Here is a 27,888-nt window from a genome sequence, read left to right as displayed (position 1 = left end):
CTAGAAGATGATATTGTATGTCAGAATGTGCAAAGTAATTTTTCCACAGTTAAGTCCCTCTCTCTCTTACTCCCTCCTTCCCTCCCCCCTCTCTGTCATTCCCTCTCTCACTCTCTCTTACTCCCAACTTCCCTCACTCTCTCTCTCTTTCTCTCTCTTCCCTCTATCTCTCTTACTCCCTCCTTCCCTCCCCGTCTCTCTCTCTCTCTCTGTGTGTGTGTGTGTGTGTTAGTGTGTGTGTGTGTGTGTGTGTGTGTGTGTGCGCGCGCGCGCGCGCGCGCGTGCGTGTGTGCGTGTGTGTGTTACTCGCTTCCGTTCCGAACAGATGTGAGCGATGTTGTGTCTCTCAGTTTGACGCTGTGTTATACTCGTACATTATACATGTATTAAGTATTCAGTATAACTACATTTATATGCGTACATGTTTGTGTGTCTCTTAGAACAACGGCAGATGTGTAAGTCGGCCATAGTGCTAATATCTTCACCGTTGGAAAATAAACATTCATTCATTCATTCATTCTCTCTAACCCCCCCACCCCTCTTTTGCTCACCCTCTTCCCACTCTAGCAGCAGCCCCGCCACGTTGTTTTGTTTTTGTTTTTTGTGTGTGTTTTTTTATCTTGATCTTGGTGTGATTTGGTTTTGGGTGCATGTTTTCTTGTGAAGAGGCTGTTTGCCGTGTGTGTGTGGCGGGGTGCTGGTGAGTGTCCGTGCGTTCGCGCGCGCGCGCGTGTGTGTGTGTGTGCCTGAGTGCGTGTTGCAGGGATGTGTTTTCTGGAGGGTGGGTGGGTGGTTTCCAATGTTCAGTTGCGTGAGTGTTTTTTTGGCACGTACTTCCGTGTGTGGGGGGTGGGTGGAAGTGCGGGTGGAGAGGAGTATTGATGGGGAGGCGGGGAGTGAGGAACGAAATGTAAAGCACTTTGAGCACTATGTCCATTATTATTATCTTTTTCTTTTTTCTTTTTTTCTTTTTTCTTAATTCACCAGATGGATAGCTACAACCTCCATCACCAGAACCACCACCAGTACCAGACCGACATCTCAGGACCCAGCCAGAGCGACACCACGGGCGGCAAGGAGGAGGAGGGGGAGGGGCGGGGTCTGGTGGAGGACAAGCCCGTGCAGCGGCCGGTGCGCACGTGCGCCGTGCTGTGCTTGGCCTTCTTCTTCGTCTACACGGCCAACCTGGCCATCCAGAACCTGCAGAGCAGCCTGCACCAGGCGGCCGGCCTGGGGGTCACCTCCTTGGCCGTGCTCTACGGCTCCATCATAGGTAGGTATACGGTGAACGTTCCTTTTTTTTTTTTTTTTTTTTGCTTTTGCTGCACCGAAACAGTGGAATTCACTACCTTCACACCACCTCCTTTACACCCCAACACCCGCATTCAAGAGAGCACTCAAAACATAATATTTTCTATCTGTACTTTTCTCACTGAAACTTTTCCATCATAGGTATGTAGGTCAGTGGCTCCATCATAGGTATGTAGGTCAATGTCTCTATCATAGGTATGTAGGTCAGTGGCTCCATCATAGGTATGTAGGTCAGTGGCTCCATCATAGGTATGTAGGTCAGTGACTCCATCATAGGTATGTAGGTTAATGGCTCCATCATAGGTATATAGGTCAGTCGCTCCATCACATGTAGGTAGGTCAGTGGTTGGCTCCACCATAGGTATGTAGGTCAGTGGCTCTATCATAGGTATGTAGGTCAATGTCTCTATCATAGGTATGTAGGTCAGTGGCTCCATCATAGGTATGTAGGTCAATGTCTCCATCATAGGTATGTAGGTCAGTGACTGACTATCATAGGTATGTAGGTTAATGGCTCCATCATAAGTAGGTAGGTCAGTGGCTCCATTTTACGTAGGTAGGTCAGTGGCTTGCTCCACCATAGGTATGTAGGTCAATGGCTGGCTCCATTATAGGTATGTAGGTCAGTGGAGAGAGAGACAGAGGGAAAAGGAAAAACAAAAACAACAACAACAACGATGGACTGACAGCATGGCAGAATGGACGGGATCTAGAAACCAGGTTTTGACACACAGCCGACAGACCTGGTCAGCAGTTCACTGCAGCGCCCTAGTGACTCTTGACAGAGTTCTGGGGGAAGAAGAAGCAGAAGAAGAAGAAGACGATGATGATAAGAAACATGAATGAAAACCCATGTTTTTGAACTAAGTCGACTATCAACAAATCAAGGGGAAAAACACATAAAAGTCTCTGCATCCATTGTCATAGGGTTTAGACATTAACGAAAGCCCATGGTTTTGAACAAAGTCGACTGGTTTAGACATTAACGAAAGCCCATGGTTTTGAACTAACTCGACTATCGACAAATTAAGAAGAAGAAAAAACACACATAAAAGTCTCTGCATCCATTGTCATAGGGTTTAAGCATGAATGAATATCCATGGTTTTGAACTGGGACGACTATCGACAACTTAAGGGGAAATAACACACACAAGTCTGTGCATCTATTGCCTTTGGGTTTCTTACAGGCCGCCACACAGCACGCAGCATCCCTTATCCCACTGGAATCAAATGTGACCCATTCACAAACTGCCATGTGCGCTTTCTCCTTCCCTGGTAATTGTTCGCCCAGTAAGATGATACCTATAACAGTGCTGAGTGCACGTATAATATTCCTGCACCGATACCATCGTTTGCAAAAGCAACTTTGTGTGTGCGTGTTGTGTGTGTGTGTGTGTGTGTGTGTTTCCATGTAATAAAGTAGGCGCGCGCATGTGTATCTGTGTACGTACTATCTGTGTGCGTAAACGTGTGTATATTATATTTGTGCGTATATGTGCCTTTTGCATACATCCATATATCCGTCTGTCTCTCTTTTATTATAATGTTTTACACGGGTGTGATGCAATGGTAAGGCAAGATACGGTCATACACAGAACAAACCCATTCATAGAGGTCTACTCAAGTGAACAAGAAAACCACAGCCCACGTGCGCAGAGATGCATTCGTGCCAAGGCAGCTTTTTTTCGAATTGTAACTCGAATGTGTTTCAAAAACTGCAACACAGAAAACCTTGACACTAAAATCAGTATCTTGCCCTAACCCAGTTGGCTGGTGTGTGTGTGTGTGTGTGTGTGTGTGTGTGTGTGTGTCTGCCTGTCTGTCTGCCTGTCTGTCTGCCTGTGTGTGTGTGTGTGTGTGTGTGTGTGTGTGTGTGTGTGTGTGTGTGCAGAGGCAAATTTACACAAAGCAAAATAATCTGTTCGGGTCTCATGTGAATTCATGCGTTCACACCAAACTCAAACCCGATGGACTGACACTATCCCGTGGTCTGATGTATAATGCGGATACGGAAAATAATGCGGATTAGGAAAATAGCCTCCCTTCCCTGCCTCTTCCTTGTCTTCAGTTTCTCCAGTTTTTGAGTAATGCATGCGCGTGAATGACTGGTGCGAAAGCGCTTTGATTTGTCTCTGCACAATATTCAAAGCTATATAGATACCATTATCATTATTATTATTATTATTAGGGTTGTTCTTGGCAAAATTCTGTAGAAAAATCCACTTCGATAGGAAAAACAAATAAAACTGCACTCAGAAAAAAAAAAAAAAAAAAAAGGGTGGCGCTGTCGTGTAGCGACACGCTCTCCCTGGGGAGAGTAGCCCGAATTTCACACAGAGAAATCTGTTTAGATAAAAAGAAATACAAATACAAATATAATACACACACCCCATCTCGCTGTCTACGATCAGCTTTGGATCAACTCGGTTTCCGCGTTCCCAGATATAAACACTTCACAGTCTCTAAGACTTGCACTTGAAACGAGTTCCCTTTTTCATATCGTTATATCTGAACTTAGCTCTTGCAGGTCTGGTTTTAAAACCTATCTCATCCCCAAACAGCACCCCCGTCCCCCCCCCCCCTCACCCCTCCTCTTCTCCTTCCTCTCCTTACTCGTCTACAGTTTCTCTCTGATGTTGAGTTTCCACGTGTTTGTCGGTTTTGTTTTTCATCTGTGTGAATCTGAAGTTATGCATGCCTGTGAATGACTGGTGTGTGTATAAGGGCTTTGATTTATCTCTGCTGCATAATGTATGAACTATGTAAAGAATTTTGATAATAATGAAGATAATAATAATAAGGAGAATGAGAACAATAATAATAATGATGATAATAATTATAGTAATGATAAGAAGAAGAAGAAGAAGAATGTTATCATTATCATCGAAGTGGATTTTTCTACATGAATTTGCCATGGACAAACCTTTTGTTGCCGTGGGTTCTTTTACGTGCGTTAACTGCCTCGCTGCTGCACACGTGACCTCGGTTTATCGCCTCATCCGAATGACTAGCGTCCAGACCACCACTCAAGGTCTAGTGGAGGGGGAGAAAATACTGGCGACTGTGGGATTATCATTATAATTATCATTTATTATTAGTATTATTATTGTTATTGTTATTTTCCTCTTATCATTATTATCATCATCCTTATCATCATTATCGCAGTGTTCGGCACGCTGTCGCCCCTGGTGATCCGCTTCCTGAACGCCAAGCGCACGCTGGTGCTGGCCTTTGTCTGCCACCTGCTGTACACGGTCAGCAACTTCTACCCCACCTTCCCCACCCTGCTCACCTCCTCCCTGCTGCTGGGTGCCATGGCCGGCCCCATGTGGACTGCCCAGGGCCTGTACTGCACGGCCACGGGCATGGCTTATGCCGTTGTCAAACAGGTGTGTGTGTGTGTGTGTGTGTGTGTGTGTGTGTGTGTGTGTGTGTGTGTCTTTGTCTGTGTGTCTGTGTCTGTGTCTGTGTGTGTGTCTGTGTCTGTGTCCCATGTGGACTGCCCAGGGGCTCTACTGCACGGCCTCCGGCATGGCTTATGCCGCTGTCAAACATTGTGTGTGTGTGTGTGTGTGTGTTGAGTTATCAGTAGCTAGCTAGCTCCTAACGCGCGCACATGTGTGTGTGTGTGTGTGTGTGTGTGTGTGTGTGTGTGTGTGTGTGTGTGTGTGTGTGTGTGAGTGAGTGTGTGTGTGTGTGAGTGAGTGTGTTTGTCTGTGTGTGTGTGTGTGTGTGTGTGTGTGTGTGTGTGTTGAGTTATCAGTAGCTAGCTAACTCCTAACGCCCGCACGTGTGTGTGTGTGTGTGTGTGTGTGTGTGTGTGTGTGTGTTTATGAAGCAGTCTTTATTACCATGATCGCTAGTACTTCCGTCATCCTTAGCACTCAAGTCTCCCTTATCAAAAGAAATAAGACGTGACCCATTTGCTATGCTATTATCACCATCAACACTACCACCAGTAGTGTTGGCCGAGAGGTGACGCGTCTGCGTAGGAAGCGAGAGAATCTGAGCGCACTGGTTCATATAGTCATATAGTCGCCAGTATTTTCTTCCCCTCCACTAGACCTTGAGTGGTGGTCTGGACGCTAGCTATTCGGATGACACGATAAACGGAGGTCCCGTCCACAGCATGCGCTTATCGCACGTAAAAGAACCCACGGCAACAAAAGGGTTGTCCGTGGCAAAATTCAGTAGAAAAATCCACTTCCATAGGAAAATAAATAAAACTGCAGGTAGGGGGAAAAAAAGTGGCGCTCTCAGTGTAGCGACGCATTCTCTCTAGGGAGAGCAGCCCGAATTTCACACAGAGAAATCTGTTGTGACAAAAAAAAAGTAATACAATACAGTACAATATGATACCAGTCCACACACTGCCTGACGCAGAGAGGTGACTGTGGCTTGTCAGATAGAGACCCACGGGGCCCTCAGCCGGTTCAACGGGGTGTTCTTCGCGTTCTACGAGGCCACGCAGATCTCCGGCAACCTGATCGCCAGCCTGGTCCTCCAGAGGGGCTCCTACAACGACTCCGCCTCGGACCCCCACAACAAGGTCTGCGGAGCTGGTGAGGATGGAAATCATACCACAGAGAATTTGATGATGATTTTGTGGTCATCTGTTGTGCATGTCCTTGTCAGCAGCAGATCTTTTTCAAACAACATTTGAGTTTACTCCTTGCTGGCAGTTCGGGGAAGTCATTGGATTGGGGTTTTCTTTCTTTCTTTCTTTCTTTCTTCTTCTTCTTCCTCTTCTTCTTCTTCTTCAGTGTGTGTGTGTGTGTGTGTGTGTGTGTGTGTGTGTGTGTGTGTGTGTGTGTGTGTGTGTGTGTGTGTGTTTTAAAGATTCGGAACACTACTGTTGTGCAATTGGCGTCTCTTTGTTAGATGTGATGAGGTCACTGCCACTATTGGGGTAAATGACCTGGCTCGTCCAGGAGACGAAACTCCAGTCCAAGTAAGGCCCGTCTTATTCTTGTCTGCATGGAGGTCTTTTCACCAGGTGTTAGTCGGTCAGCCTCTTTTTCTCTTCCCTTGGGGATTCCATGATTTATTATGACCTGTCTGGTGATTCTTAACCCTGGTTTTCTTATTGTGTGCCCAACCCTTCCCCACTTTCATAATAATATTTCACTTTCAGCTGGCTGTTGGTGTGTCTTCTTCCACAGGTCGATGTCGCTGATCTTATTTGACCAGTTGATCTGGAGGATACCTCTCAGACAGCTGTTGGCGAACGTCAACATTTTGTTGAGGGTAGTCATTGTTATCCTCCATGTCTCAGCACTATACAGTAGCACGGATTTCACGTTGGAATTGAAAAGCCGGATTTTAGTATGTTTTGACAGCACTCTAAAGCTCCAGACGTTCTTGAACTATACAAAGGCTGCTCTGGCCTTGCCGGTCCATGTTTTGACATCTGCGTTTATGCCAGCCTGCTTGTGGATGGTGCCTCCCAGATATGTGAATGATTCCACTTCTTCCAGCGTCTTAACTTCGAGTGTGACGTCGCTTATGAATACCTTCCCTCACTGACTGTAAACCCACCTTCACTGAAGACTTACGTATTGAAAACCTTGATCTGTTGGGCGAAAGCCAGTTGGCAGTAAATGTCAACTCACATGATAACCCACCCCTTGGTGATAGGAGCGTTAGCAGTTGGTCTGGGGCTGCTTGTTCCAATGGCAGCTAACCCATAGACATATTTAGTGATGTAAGCATATATCTCAGTGAGCTAACCGCATGTCTGGGATCACTCCCCTACCACCATCTGGGGACCTGCTGGGATAGGGATAGTCACCCTGCCACTACATTGCCAGTAATCTGCCCCTAGGTCATAGCAGGGATAGGGATAGTCACCCTGCCACTACATTGCCAGTAGTCTGCCCCTAGGTCATAGCAGGGATAGGGATAGTCACCCTGCCACTACATTGCCAGTAGTCTGCCCCTAGGTCATAGCAGGGATAGAGATAGTCACCCTGCCACTACATTGCCAGTAGTCTGCCCCTAGATCATAGCAGTGATAGGGATAGTCACCCTGCCACTACATTGCCAGTAGTCTGCCCCTAGATCATAGCAGTGATAGGGATAGTCACCCTGCCACTACATGGCCAGTAGTCTGCCCCAAGATCATAGCAGTGCACTTCCTAAGGATTTGCTGTGGTGACGGTACTGTGTACAGGCAGGAAACGCCTTGAGATTGCCAGCAGAGGGAGCCATTGTCAGTGTTCTAGCTTGGTGCTTAGCGTGTTGCTGGAGGATGCCGTGCTGTTATCACGATAGAACTGTTACAAATCGGATACAGCACTTTACATGATGCTTATATATATACATAATGCCAGTGTCATTATTTTCTTCTTCTTCGTCTTCTTCGTCTTCGTCCGTGAGCTGCAACCCCCACATTCACTCGTGTGTACACGAGTGGGCTTTTACGTGCATGACTGATTTTACCCCGCCATGTATTATGATTTGATTAAGCAAGATGCTCTTTGCATTCAGAGAAAAAAATTAATGTTGAATTTTGTTTCAAATGTATGTACATGTGTCACGCCATTTAATTGTTATCAGTTAAACTGTTTCTGGAACATTCATCCATCACAATTTGAAGAACATAAGTGGTATTACATAAGTTTGCATAATTATATTAAATTGCTTTATCACAGACGAAATACATGAAAAGAGAGGGTAAAAACATATCTATAAACTCGTCGTTTATACATTATAGTTATGCCATTCTTGTTTTTTCCTCCTTCTTTTTTATTTTTTATTTTTTAAGACACACATAATACATCAGCTGATGCCATTTTCGTGAATAAAATGTCATACATCAAAGTATATACCTACATTTTACTTTTTAAAAATCTGGACAGGTGTGTGTCCCGGCATGAGTTTGAACAGCGTGAAGATCGAGCAGCCAGAACAGTATATCGTGTACATCCTCATGTCTATCTACCTGGCCTGCAACGTGGCCGGACTGCTGCTTACCATTTTGGCCCTGCCTCCGCTTCCGAGAAGCCAGGTAAGCCAACGCAATGGAGAACACGTTAATTACTGTGTTCTATGTGTTTTCAGTGGAAAAATGAAATGTTATTGTGATGTTAAGATCATGTTTAGGACAGGAACAAAGTGTTCATAGTAATATGAATATATTCTAAACTAAGTTGTTGTCTGTATCTCAAGTTTTAAAGTTCAGATTTAAATATTTAGATTCTTTTCACGCAAGTTTGTAACAATATAACCATGTTACCATTTGTAGTATAATCATGTGAACACTATGTTAAGGTTCTAGAGACTTATTGCTTGAAGCTGTTTATTAGTGAAGCAACTTGAAGTTTGTAAAAAATGGCAAAAAGCCCAATTCCCAGTGAAATGATAGAAATTACCTCTCAGATTGTCCTTCCATTCCAGGTATTGACAGTACAATGATAGATACAAAGAGCAAAGCATTGAGCCAGGGACTGTAAATATAAGTAACAACGAGGTCCTGGATTTATCAGTTGTACTCTTGAAAGCATGCAAAAGTCATGATAAACTTTACACCTTTATTGATCGACAGTTCAAACAAAATAAACCACAATATCACCTTGCTGTTTCTCTCTACATGAAGAAAAAGGCAAACAGCTGTTTCACCATGTGCATGAGAAGATTGTGGATATGGAATAGCAGCAGAAAGACTGCAAAGAGGCAACGTTCATAAGCCTACATTGACACAAAGGCCTAATGATTACAACAGCATCTATAACAGCAATGATAATAATAATATAAATAACCAAAGTAGACTAAATACATTACAGTGATGATGATACTATTGATGATGATGATTTGTCACTGTCCAATATTTGTTATCACGATTGTCCGAACAGGAAATCCAAGCAGGGGAGAGCAGTATCAAGAAAAGCACCACGAGTTGTCTGTCCATGCTGCTGGTTCCCAAAATGCTTCTGTTGTTGCCATTCTTTATGGCACAGGCCATGAACAGCGGCATTCTTCTGGCAGAGTATAACGAGGTATGAAAATTCTGTTAAAGTCTTATTTTAAGGTCCTAAATTAAGGGACCTATTTTACCGGCAATTTTTGTGCATAGATGAAACGATATTACCATTGATAGCCTCCTCCATAAGCTGGACCATTATGGTACACGAGGATCAACGTTGGACTGGATCAAGGCCTTCCTTTCCGACCGCACCCAAATCGTCGTAGTTGACGGCGAAAAATCTGAGCCAGCACTTGTCATCTGCGGAGTCCCACAGGGGACGGTTCTAGGCCCCATCCTATTTCTGATTTACATCAACGACCTGCCTCAGAACATCAAGGCCAATATTAGATTGTTCGCTGATGACTGTATAGTCTACTCTACCATCAAGACAATCCAAGACTGCAAAATGCTCCAACGAGACCTCAACACACTGTCTGACTGGGAGCAGCGTTGGGGAATGGAATTCCACCCAGAAAAATGTAATGTCCTTACATGTACAACATCAAGGAACCCCATCAGCTACAAATACAAATTAAAAGGACACACCCTCGAGCACGTTGACAGCGCAAAATATCTGGGCGTCGACATAAGAAATGATCTAAACTGGAAATAACATGTTACAAGAGTCACCAATAAAGCCAATAGCATGGTAGGCTTCCTAAAAAGGAATCTAAAAATATCCAATAAAACCACCAAAGCCAACGCCTACCAAACTCTCATACGCCCGCACCTGGAGTATTGCTCATCAGTCTGGAGCCCGTACAAAGAAGGCCAAAAGAACAAGATTGAAATGGTCCAAAGAAGAGCAGCACGTTATGTACACAACGACTATGTGTGGACCAGCAGCGTAACATCCATGCTGCAAGAACTAGGATGGGAATCCCTCGAATCACGGCGGAACAGACAAAGGCTAACCCTAATGTATAAAATTGTCAATGGCATTGTAGACATCCCTCCAGACAAATTTCTCAAGAAAGGATCCAGCAAAACAAGATCAAATCATCGACACAAATTTGTCCATCTTAGCTCCTCCTCTGACCCTTACAAATACAGTTTTTTTCCCCATCAACCATCCCCGCCTGGAACTCCCTGCCTGAAACAGCAGCAGAGGCTCCTTGGTAGCTTTCAAGAGGGAGCTGAACAAGATCACAGTTTAGTCCCCCCCCCCCCCCCTTTTTTTTTTTTAATTTTTTTTTAGGATCCTCCGGAGGGACGCTGCGAGTGACGGTGGGAGGGAATATGTATACATGTTCTTTCTCACTGCCACCCCCTCCAGTAGGAAGATAGGTCTACTTAGGTTCTGATTAGGTTTACATAATAGTTTTGTTGTTGTTGTTGTTGTTGTTTTTTGACGCCTCTACGCACACAGGTCATAAATAGTCAGCAATGACGGCTGACCTTCCAATTTGAAGAATTGAAGAAGTTGTTGTAATCAATTTTCAGTGGTTTCGACTCAAATCTAAATGTTATATTTTTCAATTTTGATGCAGATTCAATCACTAAAGTAATGTGCCGCCATCTTGCTCTTTCCGTTTTTGGTCCCGCAAACTATGAAGATGTAAAGTCATTTCTTATATTCCTCCATTGCAAAACACTCGCACATGTTCGTTTAAATCTGTGCTATAATTCAGGTAAACAAATCTCTTGAAAGCGTCATTGTGAAAACAGTTACAGAAACTGATAACATGTGAACGTCTTTGTCGAATGAAATTCGAATCCCGGTTAGCTTTTTCTTAAAGTTAATGTGAATATTCAGTATGGTATCTGGCAGCAAATCTTAGTACCATTTGTGGGCATGGTTGACGGTTCAGTCTCACATTATCTTCCGCACACATTCTTCTTGATGTCTGGGACAGCTTCCAGAGTTTAAACTACAACCTCTTTATAGAAACGTGGCTTTGACTTCATTTTCTTCTTCTGCGTTCGTGGGCTGCAACTCCCACGTTCACTCGCATATACGCGAGTGGGCTTTTACGTGTCTGACCGTTTTTAACCCGCCATGTAGGCAGCCATACTCCGCTTTCGGGGGTGTGCATGCTGGGTATGTTCTTATTTCCATAACCCACCGAACACTGACATGGATTACAAGATTTTTAACGTGCGTATTTGATCTTCTGCTTGCGTATACACACGAAGGGGGTTCAGGCACTAGCAGGTCTGCACATATATTGACCTGGGAGATCGTAAAAATCTCCACCCTTTACCCACCAGGCGCCGTCACCGTGATTCGAACCTGGGACCCTCAGATTGAAAGTCCAACGCTTCAACCATTCGGCTGTTGCGCCCGTCAGTGGCTTTGACGAAGTGGGAGACTATTCTTCTGTGTATTTACAGACTTTTTGTTTCGTTTTTAATTTGTAGCTCCTGAATTTTCATATTTCCACATACCTCAAAAACAGTGCCTTTCACTTCAAGTGTCTCTGTCCTTAGAGAAGAAGTTGTGTAGCAATAGTCCTGTGTCATTTGGCCACCAGCTTTTTGTTGGGGGGTGAAAAACCATCTGAATGAGCCGCTACTCTGGCTCCCTGTCCATGTGTATGTCATAGCACGCAACTTATTCACACAGAAAAATTCACAAAATACCTTGTCAACACTTTGTTTCTTATGACAGTCTTCAGTCTCTTTTTTTTTTTTCCTTTTCAGTCACTTCTGTCAAATGGAAACAATCTTACTTTCTCTCAGTCTGCTTTCCGAATGCCTAAATTCCCCTCCAAAAGAAATAAGAAATATAAATAAAAGACTGACAGACTGAAGCATCGATAAAGCGGCTGATAGAAATACAAAGCATGCATTTCAAATAGCAAAACGCTGCAGCCATGGGGAAAAAACTTTGCAACTCTTCATCTGAACAAGATTTAACATATTTTGCAATCTTCTGTTCAGTTCAATCCAAACATTCATATGGTAGCTTCTTTTTCAAAAACATGACTGACTATGTTAAAAGAAAAAGAAATACCCAACACGCGCAACCTACTTCAATGATTTTCCATTAGAAGACTACTACCATCACTATACTACTTGTATTGGTGCTGCAGATGCGGCCGTCCACATGGACATTTGCTGCTATAACTGCTGCAGCTACAACCATGACATGTCGACGACGAGGATGTTGATGATGACAACTGCTGCTACTGCTGTTAAAGCTATATCTGCTACTATTGCTGCTGGTGTTAGAACCATATCGAACGTTTCGAAAATTCACATTATTGCTGTGCTGCTGCTGCTGCATCAACCACTATTCGTTTACCGTATGTCACATGCACACAACACGACCCAGAATCCAAACATAAGAAAAGAAACAACAGTGTGCTAAGTCAGCAAGCTCTAAAAAAATTTTCATCCCCAAATGCTGACATAATGATTATTGATACAGACTAATCCGAATCCCGAATAACGCGGCATTGTGGAACATCTTGACAAAGCCCAAAACGATTGCAGAAAAATACGGCAATGAAATAAACAATGAGTACTGAATCAATGTTCAAAAAAGAGACCCACTTTGATAAGGTGTCAGCATTTCAAATCATAGGTGCTTCTTCAACGACTATGTTGAGTGGTAATGCATATTTTGATTTAACACAGTCCTTGAAGATGAACTTATCGCTTGAAATGCGGACACGTCTTATATCTTCTTCTTTCGTGGGCTGCAACTCCCGCTTTCACTCGTATGTACACGAGTGGGCTTTTACGTGTATGACCGTTTTTACCCCGCCATGTAGGCAGCCATACTCCGTTCTCTGGGATGGACACGTCTTATGAAAGTAAAACTTAACTTACAACCCACTTTTTTTTTTTTATTGCAGAAATTTGTGAGCTGCTCGGTGGGTATCCAGTGGGTGGGCTACGTCATGACCGTGTTCGGGGTTCTGACAGCTGCCCAGGCGGTCGGCATGAACTACGCCGCCAAGCTGCTGGGTCGGCGAATCCTGTTCACGTCAGCAGCCATAGCGGACCTCAGCGTGAACGTGGCCATGCTGTCGTGGAACCCGACAGGAACCAAGATAGGCTACCTCTTCATCCTGCCCTGCTTTTCGGGCTTCGCGGAGGGCATCTTTCAGGCTCAGTTCAATTGTGAGTGTCACTTCTTTGTATTGGTCTGTGAATGTCATGACTGCTTTTTCTCTTTTTTTTTTCTTTTTGTACATTGATATGTCGCCTTTGTTTAATCGGCAGATGAGTCAACAATTTCTCTTTTAGAGATTTAAAGTATTCTTGTATCTTGCAGAAAGAGTTAGAGTTTTTGTGCGTTCATTAGTAGATCATAATTCAGTTTGGTGAAGTCCTCACCAATCGACATTCCACTTGCTTTCAGCTTTCTCTCTTCTTCTACAGTTTCTGTACTCTCACGCTCGCGCGTGCGTGTGTGTATATATATATGTGTGTGTGTGTGTGTGTGTGTGTGTGTGTGTGTGTGTGTGTGTGTGTGTTGTATTGTGTTGTGTTGTTATTTTTTTCCCCAGCTATGAAAGTGATCAGCTACACACTCAAGTTATGATTTCGATTCTTAGGGTGGATAGTGTGTTGTTGTTTTTTCTTGTACCTCTCCTTCCACCATCTGCCAAACGCCACTCTCTCTCACACCCATCGCCTTCCTGATAACATACAACCACTGCTCATCTTCATAGTTCAGTTGTTGTGTTAATTACCTTTTGTACAGCTGATGGGTTCTTGGGGTTATACAGTTGTTTTTACAAAGGTATACTGGACTGTTTTGTCGTTGCAATGTTATTATGGATACTTAGGCTTTTCAAATGTACATTTAAAGAGTTCATGCAGACGAGCAAAATGTTGAATGAAAGTAAAAAGGTTGTTTCCCCTTTCCTACCCCAGCTGCGGGTTTTACTTTCGACTCGCGACTCTCGACTCTGTAGCTCAGGGAAGATCATGAAATCAACATTTTCCACGTCATATTCATATATGTCCTCTTACAGACACACTTCATTTCATACATGTATTGAATTTTTTTAACCTAACAATGACATATACTTTTCGTTTCGTACCTTTTGTGTATATTCAATTCATCAACATCTTTATCTGGGTGTGTATATACGTTTTTCCTTCTCTTTATTTTGGTTAGATTTTTGTGTTCCCTTTTTATGCATATGAACCTTGTAAATACAAAGAATTGATTTTTTAAAGGAAGATTATGGAATCAGTTTCAGTTTCAGTTTCAGTTGCTCAAGGAGGCGTCACTGCGTTCGGACAAACTATACACGCTAACACCACATCTGCCAAGCAGATTCCTGACCAGCAGCGTAACCCAACGCGCTTAGTCAGGCCTTGAGAAAAACAACAACAAACCCCCCCCAAAAAAAACAAAACAAAAACAAAACAAAAAACAACAACGGGGGAATAAATAATAGATAAGCTTACATAAATAAATAAATAAATAAATGAATAATAATTATAATATAGAAAAAGGTAGTAGTAATAATAATAGTAATACTAATAAAATGATTAAAAAAAAGAAAAAAAGACAACAATGGTGATAAATAAGCGAATAAATGTAAAACATGAAGACACACATTCACACACACACACACACATGCACAACAGAAATGCACCAAACATGCAGTTTCACAGATATGAAAGCACAGTCAAATACATATAAACGTACATGAGCTCCAACACAAACACACACACACACACACACACACACATTACCTTGCACCTCCTCTACCCCCCTCCTCCACACACTCATTTCTAGTCTACGTATCGCAGCTTCCACGGCACACACACACACACACACACACACACACACACACACACACACACACACACACAGATGAACATTTACTTGTACAAGCACACACACATACGCCCATATCTCCCTCCCCCAACCCCACACACATATATACAAAGATATATATATATATATATATATATATATATATATATATATAGATATAGATATATATATATATATATAGAATCAACTGTTTGTGAGTGTTCATTCACAAATGCAAATGGTTTGATCTCATGTAGGCTACCTAGTTTTATGCGCATTCATAACTGATAAATACTTAACTCCCTCTCCTTTGTTTTCAGCTCTGGTGGCGATGGTGTTTCCAAAACAAGTGACGGGAGCTTTCGCCACCTACCATACCTCCAAGGCAACGGCCTTCACCCTGACCTTTGTCCTGGCTCGGTTCCTGTGTCTGTATCAACGCCTGTATGTGTCCTTGACCTTGTCAATCCTTGGTCTCTTGGGGTACATCATTGTGGAGGTCATGCTGCATCGCAGCAAGCAGAGACAGGACGCTAGTGATAGTGAACCAAAGGTTCTGAAAATTAAAAGTGCAGAAAACGAACAGTCAAGGTAGTTTGAGAAATGTCACTGCTAATACTCTTTTAATAGTGTGTGTGTGTGTGTGTGTGTGTGCGCGCGCGCGCGCGCGCGTGTAAGTGCGCACACGTACGTGTGTATGTATGTACACACTTGCACGCGCTAGCAAGCCTGTTTATTTATGGAGACAATACTGGATCGAAACAACTATTTATCGAAAACAGATTTGAACTATTTGAAAATAGGTCATTGTAAACTTCGACGAGTACTTACCTGGCAGTTGAAATCTGGGTGACATTTCTTCGAATCAGATGAGGGGGTCAGTCGAGATGCGCACCCTGGGAATCTTGTTTCGAATTTCAAAGTTCAGAGAGTTATATTTACTGACATCCATAGAGTAAAAAAACAACTTTTTAACATATAAATGCAGTAATAATGTGATGGGTCGGCAAAGCAGCGGGAATTAAATGGTGAGTATTTGCCCTCACATCCTACATCTGCTTTTGTGAGATAATACTCAAAACTTTTGCAAATAGGCAAGCACCTGTTTTTGTGTTATATTATACTTCAGTAGATTCCAATAACATCTAGTTCAGTTTAAAACTCAAATAAAATCTTACTGCATTTATCTTTACAAACGGTCCTTTCACTTTGTTATTCAAGTCATGCAACGATCGGTAATCCTTCAGTTGTTAATTCTCTTGCCAAAACCCATTCATCTTTTATGCTTATTGCCCACGGTGACCACAGATGGGTATATCAGGGTTGAAAACTGCAAATAACGATCCAGTGAAGCCTGAAAAAAAAGGCACACGTATTGTCACTTTCTTGTTCCATAAACGTATTCCTTTGACGTTGACAATTCCGTAAAATTTTGCTTTGGGGATTTTTTTTAATTAAAAAAAAACAAGAAAGAACCTTGAAGGGTCTGTGGTCAGTTGGCATCAGCGATGAAACTGTCCCCGGGTAGCCCACTGCTGCTTTACTCCTGCACGACTCTTAATTTTCTCCTGAAAATGAAACAGGAAACACTTGCTGCTATTTGCAGAGGTGGCTAACAACTGACCTGGTTGCAAATAACTGCTCAGTCCTTTCCAAGCAGGTGTTCTGTGATTGAAGATTTCTATCGAAAGCAGTTTACTGAATTTTCCATCCAAACTCAAGCTGACATCGTTTTCTGTTTTGTACTTTCTGCATGTTCGGTGGGTGGGGTGAAATCAGCGCCTGTCTTCACACAGCTCTCGAGTTTGTATGGATATGGGAGAACACCCCATCTCAACAGTGCCTGAGATTATCGGAATCTGCTGAAATGGATTTCAGTTTGTAGTATTGAAATGTATTTGACTGTTGTGACTAAATGCAAGTATTATTTTGTGCAACATTTCCCCCCCTGTTCTACAGCGTTTGGGAAATGTATATTGATGTGTGTGCTGAAGTACTGAAGTACTTTTTTGTCTGCTATATGACGTCTCAGAAAACTAGATAAACAGATAAATTGATAAACGTTTTGGGTGCATGAGCATTGATAATGAAAAGGAAGATAGAATTTTGGCGGACAGTTTGGAAGTTTTACTTTATATCGGCCTACATGAGATTGTTTCAACGCAATGCTTGTTTTCGCGTTCAGTATAAACTTGGTCTACACATTTGCCGCATTTTTTTTTTATAGCAGAGTTTATGAAATATCACAATTTATTTTGTTTATTTTTTTTATTTTTTTAATCTTCTCTCTTTTTAAGCCTATCTTTTACTGTTGTGTGAAGAAACTATTTCGTCTCCCAACAACACTGATGCCGTTACAATGTACAAGCGGTGATTACGATGTGTGTCTAAGAGGAGGGGTAAGGAGGGGATGGGGTGGGAGGTGATTCTTTGGTGTTAAAGACATTGCCGGTGAGACACCTTTTTATATTGTAATTATTTATTTATTTATTTATTTATTTACTTATTTATGCACGCTTATCTATTATTTATTCACCTTTTTTTTTCTTTTTTTCCTCAAGGCCTGACTAAGCGCGTTGGGTTACGCTGCTGGTCAGGCATCTGCTTCGCAGATGTGGTGTAGCGTATATGGATTTGTCCGAACGCAGTGACGCCTCTTTGAACTACTGAAACTGAAACTGAAACTGCCGGTGAGACGTTGTGATATGCAAGTGGGTCAGTCAGTCTGCTATTCAGAAGCCGTAATAGGTAGCATTCGTTTTTTCCTTGATTTTTAATGATAGTTTTCGTTATCAGTACTCCTCCACTGGATTTGTTTTGACAATGATGCTATTTTGTTAATTTTGTTGGTTACCCGTTTGCTTATTATCATACTTGGATGAGTTGGTGGGTAGATGCCCTAACCGGTCTGTGTCGATGCGTGTGTTCATATCTGTGCGTGCACTGGCATACACTAAGCAAGAGAGGAAGTTTGAAAGAAGAAAAAAATGATGAGGGAGGACCTAGGACTTTATATTTTATTGTGAAACTTTTTTTTTCTCCTATTTTCTGTTTTCTTTGAGCGTGTCTGTTTTGTGTCAGAACAGCATTGTTTGTTGCGACAATAAATGATTACTGTTATGGACTCTTTGGTGTGTGTGTGTGTGTGTGCGCGCGCATGTGTCAGTGTCAGTGTTGCTGTGTTTGTGTGTGTGTCAGTGCGTCTGTGCGTGTGTTTGTGTGTGTGTGTGTGTGTTTGTGTGTGTGTGTGTGTGTGTGTGTGTGTGTGAGTGTGTGTGTGTATCAGTACATTGTGTGTGTGAGTGTAAGTGGGCTGATTCCGCCGAGTGCGCGCGCGTGTGTATTTTTCATTGAGATTTGAGACAGGGACATAGAAATGAAAAAGAACTTGCAAAAAAAAAAAAAAAAAAAAAAAAAGAAGAAGAAAAAAACAACCCCCCCCCCCCCTAAAAAAAACAACAAACCAGAATGAAATAAACAAAAACGCAAAAGTGAACGAAGAGAAAGAAGATTTAGGGGGAAAATAACGTGACAAAAACGAAATAAACTGAATGGGCAGCGCACACACTGACATGCACTGACACAACGACACAAGCGTACAAATGGACAACACACACACACACACACACACACACACAAATCACATGCTAACATTTGAAGACGGACACGAAGGCCTGAGTCTCGAAAACGCCACTGAACAAATGTATCCAGGTGCCACACTACATATACAATCACGCGCGCGCGCGTGAAAAAAAACTCCTACTTCTTTCGCGGGAATTTTTGTTCAGCGAAGTCAGACCGTGATTTGGTAATTTTGGTGGATAAAAATCTAAATTTTGAACGGCACATTGATGCTACAGTTTGAGAAAAAGAAAAAGAAAAAAAAAGGGGTGGGTGGGGGGCAACTGAATAGAATAACAGGCATCAGTGATCATCCATTTCAGTTAACTAGTACACAAATAAAGATGTCATGGTGTCATTATTTAAATCAGTAGTACTGAAGACCAGTCCTTGAATATGGTAATGTGGTATGGTCCCCTTACCTTAGAAAACATATTGGTTTGATAGAAAATGTACAGAGAAGATTTACCAAGTAAATTATAGGGACTGGGTAGCATCACTGAGTATCCGGCTACGAACTGAAGAGAAATTAAGTAGTTTGAAACTCCCAAGCCTTGAAGATCGCAGGTTAAGGGGTGATATGATCGAGACATATAAAATTCTACATGGACATTATGATAAGAGCACTACAACACAAAATCTTTTCACTCCAAAGGACAGTACTCATACCAGGGACATCCACTACCCGGCCGGCCGGTGAATGTCTTCACTTTGTTTTGCGGCAAAACTAATGAAGACATTCACCAATCAACCCTTTTTTCACACTTTTTCTTTTTACTAACAGGGTTGTTAACTTGTGGAATAATCTTTCCAGTAATAATGTCACTGCAGGAACACTTAACAATCTTAAGAATTTATTAGATAAACACTATAAGGATCAATATTAACTGACTTACGCCAGTGCCGCCGGCTTCCACATAAATTTCCCCATAGGAAGCTAGCCATCACATTAATAATTGCGCACTCTAATAAAGAGTTTGTTTTTTGTTTTTAAGGGGAAAAAGTCCTAACAATCAGGTAAAAGGCTAATAAAGCCTAAAAGCCGTGACATATGATAAGCTTTCCCCCCGGGAGACATTTTCAAGTAGGGTGCGAACACGGCATTTTACACCTGGATCCGGTACCAAGGGGAGACAAATCCAAGCATGTCGAACTGTCTGGTATCTCCAGGGTACAATGATTTCTCGTTGCTTTGTTCGGTTCTGGACCTGCACGAAAAAAATAGAACTTGAATGAGAAATTCATAGATTACACCCAGTTGCACCAGCAACAGATGACGCTTTGCAAAATATGCACAGTATGAGACGTGCAACCTCAAACCAAAACGCCGAAAACCTGTGGTTGGCACAACAAAAGCAGTCACAAACAAGTCATGGTTTTGGTTGTCAGGATTATGCCGGGTGCGATCGAGTGACTTCCTTCAGGTGCCAGACTTCTAGGCAGTGATTGAATACTCAGCTCAGGATTCGTCCGATGGGTACAGATAAGCTCGTGTATACTTGATTTCGTGACTTTTAATTACCTAGTATGTTTAACGTGGTGTGTTGTTGATTGCATTCGCTGCTTCAACAGCGAAATGATGAATCCAGAAAGATTTGAAAGTGTGAAAAATCGCCAGGTTTACAATGCACGTCAACAGGCGAACTCAGGCAACGCCAGCGAAGCATATCGTATACTGGACATTGAGATCGATGACCATGGTGTTACCATGTGTCGAACTGGAATGTGTGAACCGCATCCAGAGGAAATCAAACTTTTCAGATACAGCGAAATTCCAGATTTTCTGAAAGGTAACCCATGGGTTGTAAATGGATACAGGGTCTTCTTGCCTTTTGGCTTATGCATGAAGAGGTATGTTTTTCATTATCATCCAATTTGTGAAGTACTAAAATACAGTGACAAACAAATCATATGAATTCATACTAAAAACTTGTCAGCACAGTTAAATGTCACAACACAAAAAGTGATTTAATTTACTGTTAAGACTTCTGATTCTACAAATGAAAAGAAATCACTTTTAATGGTAAGATACATATACATAATATCTTTTGTCATTCTTCGTCTATTAATAAAAACCGAATCAGTGGTTTGCTATGCACTGTAGTTTTATATATGTTGCAACACACATTTGTAGCTCCCTCACACACATACACACTAACACACACTCCCCTGCCCTCCCCTCATACACACACACGCACACACACACACACAGAGTTTTGCTTGGTTATTCTTTGTAGTTGCAAGAAGTTTTAAGAAATTTGAATAATGTGTTTTACTGTCATGTGTACTGACTTGAAGGCCTGTTACTAATAATCTAAAATGACACACATTACAGGGGTTTTTTGTTTGTTTGATTTTGTTGTTGTTGTTGTTTTGTTGTGTGCTATTTGTTATTGCTTTTGTGAAATTGTAATTTTTTTGTCTTACATCACTTAGTGTAGATAGACATTGACTGAATACACACAAACACACAGTGACACACACACAGTGACACACACACACACGCACACACACAGATAAAATACACAACACACACACACACACACACACACACACACACACACACACACACACACACACTACAGCTAAACATGCTGAACATGCCCTTCATGGAAAAATCTTATCACACAATGCATATTTCTCTTAAAAATCACAGCAGCAGACATAACATTCTTCTGCCTGTTTCCTCATAAACTGGATAAGTCTCAGTCATTTATTTATACCAGGAAAGACTGTGCACACAATTTCTATTCCAAGATCCAAACACAAAGTCTGGCTCTTTTTTGTGCATGGGAATGTACCTGGTCTCTGTACCTGAAAACCAAAATACTTGTATTTAGTTTTGATAACAAAACCCAGCTGACCTTGCATTTTAACCCCTTGACTGCTACTGATGAGTATACATGTTTGAATTAGTGAATGTGTTTTGGAGATAAAATGTTAAAAAGCTGGTAAACTATCTGTACAAATTTGAACTTTTTCCTTATGGGATATAACAATTTTTGCTTAGCAAGGTACACCATTGAAAAGAACACAAGTACTAAGTAGTTCTTTCATTTCAAATTCACAACACACTGGTTTCATTTCAACAAGGATCGGCAGGGGTAACTTAAACAAACTGATGTCTGTACTGTTAAACAAACTTACATCTGTACTGTTTTCTTTGAAGTTTGTTTCATGGTTTTGAGATGTACCTTAAATTATGTGTTTCAGTTTACTGGTGTGGAACAATGAAACATTGAACATCTGGTCACATCTGATTGGCTTCCTGCTGTTCCTGGTGCTGATGCTGTACGACAATCTGATCGCTCTTCCTCGCCTGAAGGGGGAATTCACTGACCATGTCATCCTCACTCTGGGACTGCTCTGCTTCCAGGTCAGGCTGGCACCAGCAGAGATAATCAGCTGTTCACTTGGCACAGTAATTAACATGCACACACATGCACACACACGCGTGCACGCATGCACACACACACACTCACACACACACACACACACACACACACACACACACACACACACACACACACACACACACACACACACACAGAGTATCTTATGTTTACAGTTGTATATTTTGATCAGCACTCAGTTTCCTCAATGATTAAAAACTGTGAAGCGCTTTCTGTACATGGATATATGACGTGTCTCTTTCTGTTGATAATGTAAATGTATTAGTATAAATGCATTGTGCATTAGTACTGTATACAGGTTTATGGTATTTTGTGTTATGTGTGTTTGCTCAAAACTTTGTGTGTGTGTGTGTGTATGTGTGTGTGTGTGTGTGTGTTCCATGGATACACAGACAAGTTAAGTTGTTTTTTTCTCATCATTTCTCTTCCAGTTTTGCATGATTTGCTCAACGGGTTTTCATATATTTTGCTGTCACTCGGAGCGTGCCAGTCGACGGTGGCTACAAGTGGACATGACAGGTGTCTCCATTGGCATCATCGGCTGTTACCTTCCTGCTGTCCACTATGCTTTTTATTGCTTATCTGTGAGTGCTTTTCTGTCTCTGTGTATGTATCATTCATAATGTGGTGCGGTTGTGCGTACATGTGCTTTTGTATACATGTCTGTTCATATGTCATTATGAGCATGTGTGTATGTGGATGAATGCATATATTCATGGTGTGTGTGTGTGGCACTGTGTGTGGCACTGTTTGTGTGTGTGTGTGTGTGTGTGTGTGTGTATATATATAATTATGTATGTGTGTGTGTGTAAGTGCTTGTATGTGTATGTGTGTGTTTAGAATGCATGAAACTGTATTCGCTTAACAACAATTCTTCTTCATCACCTGGCATCTCCTTTACTGCCCCTTTTGCGTTAAATGGCTGCAACTCCAGTGTGAACTTGTTAATGTCCAGATTTGATCCTATTCATACATGCATAAAAACAAGGGTTTTCAGGGTACAGGTAGATCTGTATGACTGGGAATATTGAAAAATAACCTTCATCCACCGAACACCAACACTGGGATCAAACTCAGGACCCTCAGATTGAAAGTCTGATATGATGCTGTAGCTATGCAGCTATGCAGCTGTTGCGCCCATTGTAGATGATAGTTTCTAAAGAATATGTTTGGAGTAGCGGACACACACTGGTATTTTTCAATGTGTGTGCGAAAATATATACGTTTACTGTTTGCGTGTGCATGTATGTTTTGTGTGGGGGTGCATATTTTGTGCTTTTTTGATGTGATTATTCCTTTCTGCAATTTTGTAGTATTGTCTTGGTGTAGGATTTTTTTCTCTTCTGTGTCCTCATGTAATGTTGTATGCTCTTAGTCTTATGCACTATTGTAAACATATTTCTTAATATGAGGCACTTAGAGCCTATTATATGGGGAGTCTGCACCATATAAGTACTATACATCCACAGACGCATATCTCCAAACAAAGCCAAAACCACTACTAAAAAATAAACCCAAACAAACCCACAAAACAATCCATCAAACAGTGAAGACAAGTGTATAATCTGTGTGTTGTGTCTCTCGCATCCACACAGATCTGGAGGGACGTGTACATGATCATCATCACCGTGCTGACGGTGTCCACCCTGTGGTTCCAGCTCCACCCCCACTTCTTCACGGCACGCTGGTACTACACACGCATGGCTGTGTACGTGGGGCTGGCAGCCTACGGCATCATTCCCTCCCTGCACTGGATCTACCTCAATGGGGGCATCTCTAGCCCCATAGTGCAGGTTAGAGTTTGTATACATATATATAAATATTTGCGTAACAAGTATGTGTGTTGCGTTGTGTGTGTACAGCCTCAGTGCTTTGGCTTCCAGCTCATTCCTCTCTTTTGTGACTGTTTTTCTCTTCTTTATTTCAGATGTTTGTACCCAAGATCACCACAATGTATTTGCTGGGAATGCTGGCATTTTCCTTTTACATCTCCAAACTTCCGGAGAGAATGTTTCCAGGTATGTATGATGTGTAATATGGATCGGTGTTCTTGTTATGTATTTTCTGATGAGATGTTGCCAAGTTAGTTCAAAAGAAATTTGGCGAACATAATTATCAACTTAATTCCAGGTCGTTTGTGGCAATTAAAACAACATGTTTTGAAAAAATGTGTACAACAAATGTTTGTAATTTTATCATTGCTTGATATTCATTGTGTCTTAGGTGGTTGTTGTATGTTTATTTTGTCTTAGGTTGTTGTTGGTTTTTTTATGCATCATCTCATATGTGTATTGTTTTCAAACTTGTTGAGATAAAAATTGTCTAGTTTATTCCAGCTGAGATGGATCAGACTCAACAATCATATCAGAACCTGTCAGCAAATTACTGGAAACAAATCTGCCTATATAACTAATGAATAACAATGAATGGAACACATAAATCCAGGGTAAACGCTGGCAATAACCACTGCTTAGATTTTTTTAATTTTTAAAGCATTCTTACAAAGTACATAAATTCATGGTAAAGCATATGGTCAGATGTTTTCAAGACAATAGAAGTAAAGCTGCTGTCAAGTTGACTGGAGAGACCTAGCAGCTGAATAATGGCATCTGGAACCAGTTTTCAAGCTAGCACAATCAATGTACATCCCTTTGAATGCTTTTCACACAGCACACATGATGAGTGAACATCTCAGTGTTATTTACATTCATGTTCAAGCACACATTTATGCTTATGCTCACACACACATATGTGCGCAAGTATACATACAATGACATGTACCTTCACACACACACATGCACACTTACATGAAATACATATGCATGGATGTATACAAAAATAAGCAAACACACACACACACACACACACACACACACATTTACACCAGTCATGAAAGCCGCCATAATTTTCCCACAGACACAAAACATAAACATGAAACATGTGATTCAATGTTGCAGGTGTGTTTGACTACATTGGCTCAAGCCACCAATGGTGGCATGTCATCATCGTTATCGCCTTCCTGTTCTGGCATGATGCTGGCAGAGAGATCCTCCAGTTCAGAATTACGCACACCTGTCCTGCCTGATTGGCTTGAACAGTGGATACACAGACAGACAGACAGAGCAGAAAGCACAACAGGCAGGGGAAGAAGAACAGGAGAAATATTGTTATGAAGAACCGATTGCAATCTCCCATTTTCTATGCATATCTATGTTGTTGTTGTTGTTTTTTGTTTTTTTAAGACTGATTGACTGAAGTAGTTTGGCTACTTTGAGGAGCATGGGGCCTCCACTGTAGACGCCCCCCCTCCCACCTGCACAAACCACCTGTGATCTCTGGACAGTCTATTTTTGGCTGTCTCCCAGGTCAGGCTTATTGCTGTCATTTCTTGACAGTGCCTGTGTAAATTTGTTTGGACTTGCATCCATCATGCTCAGTTAAACAATCCACTTTTTAAATTATTTTTTATTCTCGCATTCTCTCAGCATTCCAAACAAGTACACACACAGACACACGCTGACACTCTCTCTCACACACACACACACACACACACACGTGTGTGTGTGTACTCACACACACACACGAGTACTCACGCATTCTCTCTCTTTCTCTCTCACACACACACACACACAAAGTACTCACACACTTAACACATGTACACACACATTAATACATTCATTAATACACAGAGAAAATATAGTTTCCTGTGATAAGCTTAATGTTTTGGGGCTTGTTTTTAGGGATTAGGTGTTGTTTGGTTGTTATTCAGAGAGACTGAGAGAGAGAGAATCCTTGACACAGAGCCTTGGGAGCTTTATTCTATACCACCGGTGTTAGTGAATGCATTGTTTTAGGTATGGGTGTGTGTGTGTATGTGTGTGTACAAGAGTGTGTAAATGAATGTACGGTTATTTCAGTTTGTACACATCTGATCATAAATGACTTGTTGTGCCAGTGTGTGTATGGTTATTTTAACTGGTACACATTTGTTTATTTATATGTCAACCTGTTTTTGTTTGTTCATTCATGCATTCGGAAGAATTTTGCCTTGGAGTCTGATCCTGCCTACTGTTGTTTGCTGATGTTTGTACTATACCAGACTGCTTTTTGAGGGGACCAGGCCATGCTGTTTGAAGTGTTTACAGATTGCTGGATTGTGGTATATCAGTAATAGTTTTACAAAATGAAGTACAACTGATTTTTTATATTTTTTACATTGTTAACATTGATTTCTTTTCTCACATAATGTAACCTGCTGTCTACATTAGGAAGGAACATTTATTTATAATTGCTTTAATCTGATTGCTTTTTGTTAATTTTGTTCACTTTTATGAATGTTAATACATTTATTTTTGTTGTGTAATTTATTTATCGTGTTATGGTTTAAAAAAAAAAAAAAAAAGGAATTAGTCAATGTTACTGATAAGTTTTACTTGTTTTTTAACAAAAGTTCTTTTCACTCTAACAAGCCGAATTTGTTCAATGATCTCTGTGATCTGCTTTAATGGTAATGTCTTTACGAAATGCATAACAATGGAAAGCACAGATCTGTGGGACAGGGATTATTAGTGTTTGTGTGTGTGTGTGAATATAATGTGCATATATAGTATATAATGTGTATGTGCACAAATGTGTTTGTACGTTAAATAATTAATTATAAGTGTGTGTGTGCAAGCATAGTTTATGGTGTGTATGTGCGCAATTGTGTTTGTAAGTTAAATAATTAATTATAAGCGTGTGTGTGTGAATATAGTTTATAATGTGTATGTGTGCAAGTGTGTTCATGAACATGTCCTGAGCCCTTTTGCTAATACTTTTATAACATAGTGTTTAGAGAGAAACGTGTCACAGAGAAAGAGCATTCCTTTGAAAAAGCTCATTAAAAATCTGAATTGTTGTGAGTGAACCCAGCAGCAGTGTCTATTACTGAACAAAAATCTACCATTGAACATTCATGCACACACACACACACCACTCAAACAAAATGAAAAGAAAAGAAGGAGTAATATCATTGTAAAGGTGGAATGCATCAATGATTTATTCATTATTTTCAGCAGCAAACTGAACAGCTACAAGTCTAACCGTCACCATCCATGGATGACACCACAAAATGACTGCAGGTGAACAGGACTGGTTTCACCTGACCTTTACAAGAAGCAACATGTGACACACATCAAAGGAGAATCTCCTAAAGGTGTCTAAAGAAATGTATGTACATAAACAAAATAAAAACTGCTCTGCTGTGTGTGTTAAAATCACACTGTATGACACATTCAGAAAATGGCTAAGCATTCAAGTTTAGGGTATGCAAAGGAGTGTCATCAACAAAACACACACCTTGGTTCAGTAGCATCATTTCTCCTACCTGTTCACAGGTGACATGAGGCCAGTACTCTCTTCACATCCCTTCTAATGTAAAAACAACACAATCATCCGGAGTAAAATTCCAAGACAGCTGTCCTTACTTCAGGTACTGGTAAAACATGAACTTACTGTGACAATCCTTACCCTCCAAACTGTTATGTATACTTATGCACATTTAAAACTAACAACACAGAAGACTACTACTCACTGGTCTGGCGAACATTCACCTCTAAAATTTGTAATGATAGTTATCACAAAAACACACACACACACACAAACTTTTTTTTTCACAAAATTCTGTATCCAAAATACAGAAGTCCATCAGAATAAGACATGAAAAAACCAAATGAGATTGTTAATTGTGTGCACCAAGAATAGAGTGTGCTGATCATCTTTCTTGTTAACATTCCATGCTACTGTCTAATTTGATACAACCTACTAATGCATAATTAACAAGACAGGTAAACCTTACAACACTATTCCCA

General features: G+C 41.3%; 2 protein-coding genes across 8 annotated transcripts in view; both read left to right on the top strand.

Annotated features, from left to right (window-relative positions):
- The window catches only part of LOC143285590 (protein unc-93 homolog A-like), a 151,150-nt gene extending 133,021 nt beyond the window's left edge, over positions 1 to 18,129 (top strand). For all 7 annotated transcript variants that reach the window (XM_076593012.1, XM_076593001.1, XM_076593020.1 and 4 more), the window contains 7 exons: positions 988 to 1,273; positions 4,477 to 4,700; positions 5,717 to 5,873; positions 8,172 to 8,320; positions 9,165 to 9,308; positions 13,081 to 13,348; positions 15,326 to 18,129. In XM_076593012.1, coding sequence (XP_076449127.1) covers positions 988 to 1,273; positions 4,477 to 4,700; positions 5,717 to 5,873; positions 8,172 to 8,320; positions 9,165 to 9,308; positions 13,081 to 13,348; positions 15,326 to 15,600 — 1,503 coding nt within the window. In that variant the 3' untranslated portion in view covers positions 15,601 to 18,129. The remainder of the gene's footprint in view (positions 1 to 987; positions 1,274 to 4,476; positions 4,701 to 5,716; positions 5,874 to 8,171; positions 8,321 to 9,164; positions 9,309 to 13,080; positions 13,349 to 15,325) is intronic.
- A 1,660-nt stretch (positions 18,130 to 19,789) lies between these two features.
- On the top strand, positions 19,790 to 26,931 carry LOC143293110 (progestin and adipoQ receptor family member 3-like). The gene is made up of 6 exons (XM_076604020.1): positions 19,790 to 20,477; positions 21,840 to 22,002; positions 22,471 to 22,623; positions 23,635 to 23,832; positions 23,967 to 24,057; positions 24,997 to 26,931. The coding sequence occupies exons 1-6, from the start codon at positions 20,203 to 20,205 to the stop codon at positions 25,122 to 25,124; spliced, it is 1,008 nt and encodes a 335-aa protein (XP_076460135.1). The 5' UTR covers positions 19,790 to 20,202; the 3' UTR covers positions 25,125 to 26,931.
- The last annotated feature ends 957 nt before the right edge of the window (positions 26,932 to 27,888 follow it).

The sequence above is a fragment of the Babylonia areolata genome, chromosome 1, assembly GCF_041734735.1.
Source record: "Babylonia areolata isolate BAREFJ2019XMU chromosome 1, ASM4173473v1, whole genome shotgun sequence".
In the NCBI taxonomy this organism is placed as follows: Eukaryota; Metazoa; Mollusca; class Gastropoda; order Neogastropoda; family Buccinidae; genus Babylonia; species Babylonia areolata.
The sequence above is the reverse complement of the archived record's forward strand: the minus strand, read 5'-3'. Positions and strand labels throughout refer to the sequence as shown.

Coding starts and splice junctions, on each gene's coding strand:
- LOC143293110 (XM_076604020.1), top strand. CDS start 20,203: ATGATGAATCCAGAAAGATTTGAAAGTGTGAAAAATCGCCAGGTTTAC. Junction 22,003..22,470: donor TGGGACTGCTCTGCTTCCAG/GTCAGGCTGGCA, acceptor TTTCTCTTCCAG/TTTTGCATGATTTGCTCAAC. Junction 23,833..23,966: donor TCTCTAGCCCCATAGTGCAG/GTTAGAGTTTGT, acceptor TCTTTATTTCAG/ATGTTTGTACCCAAGATCAC.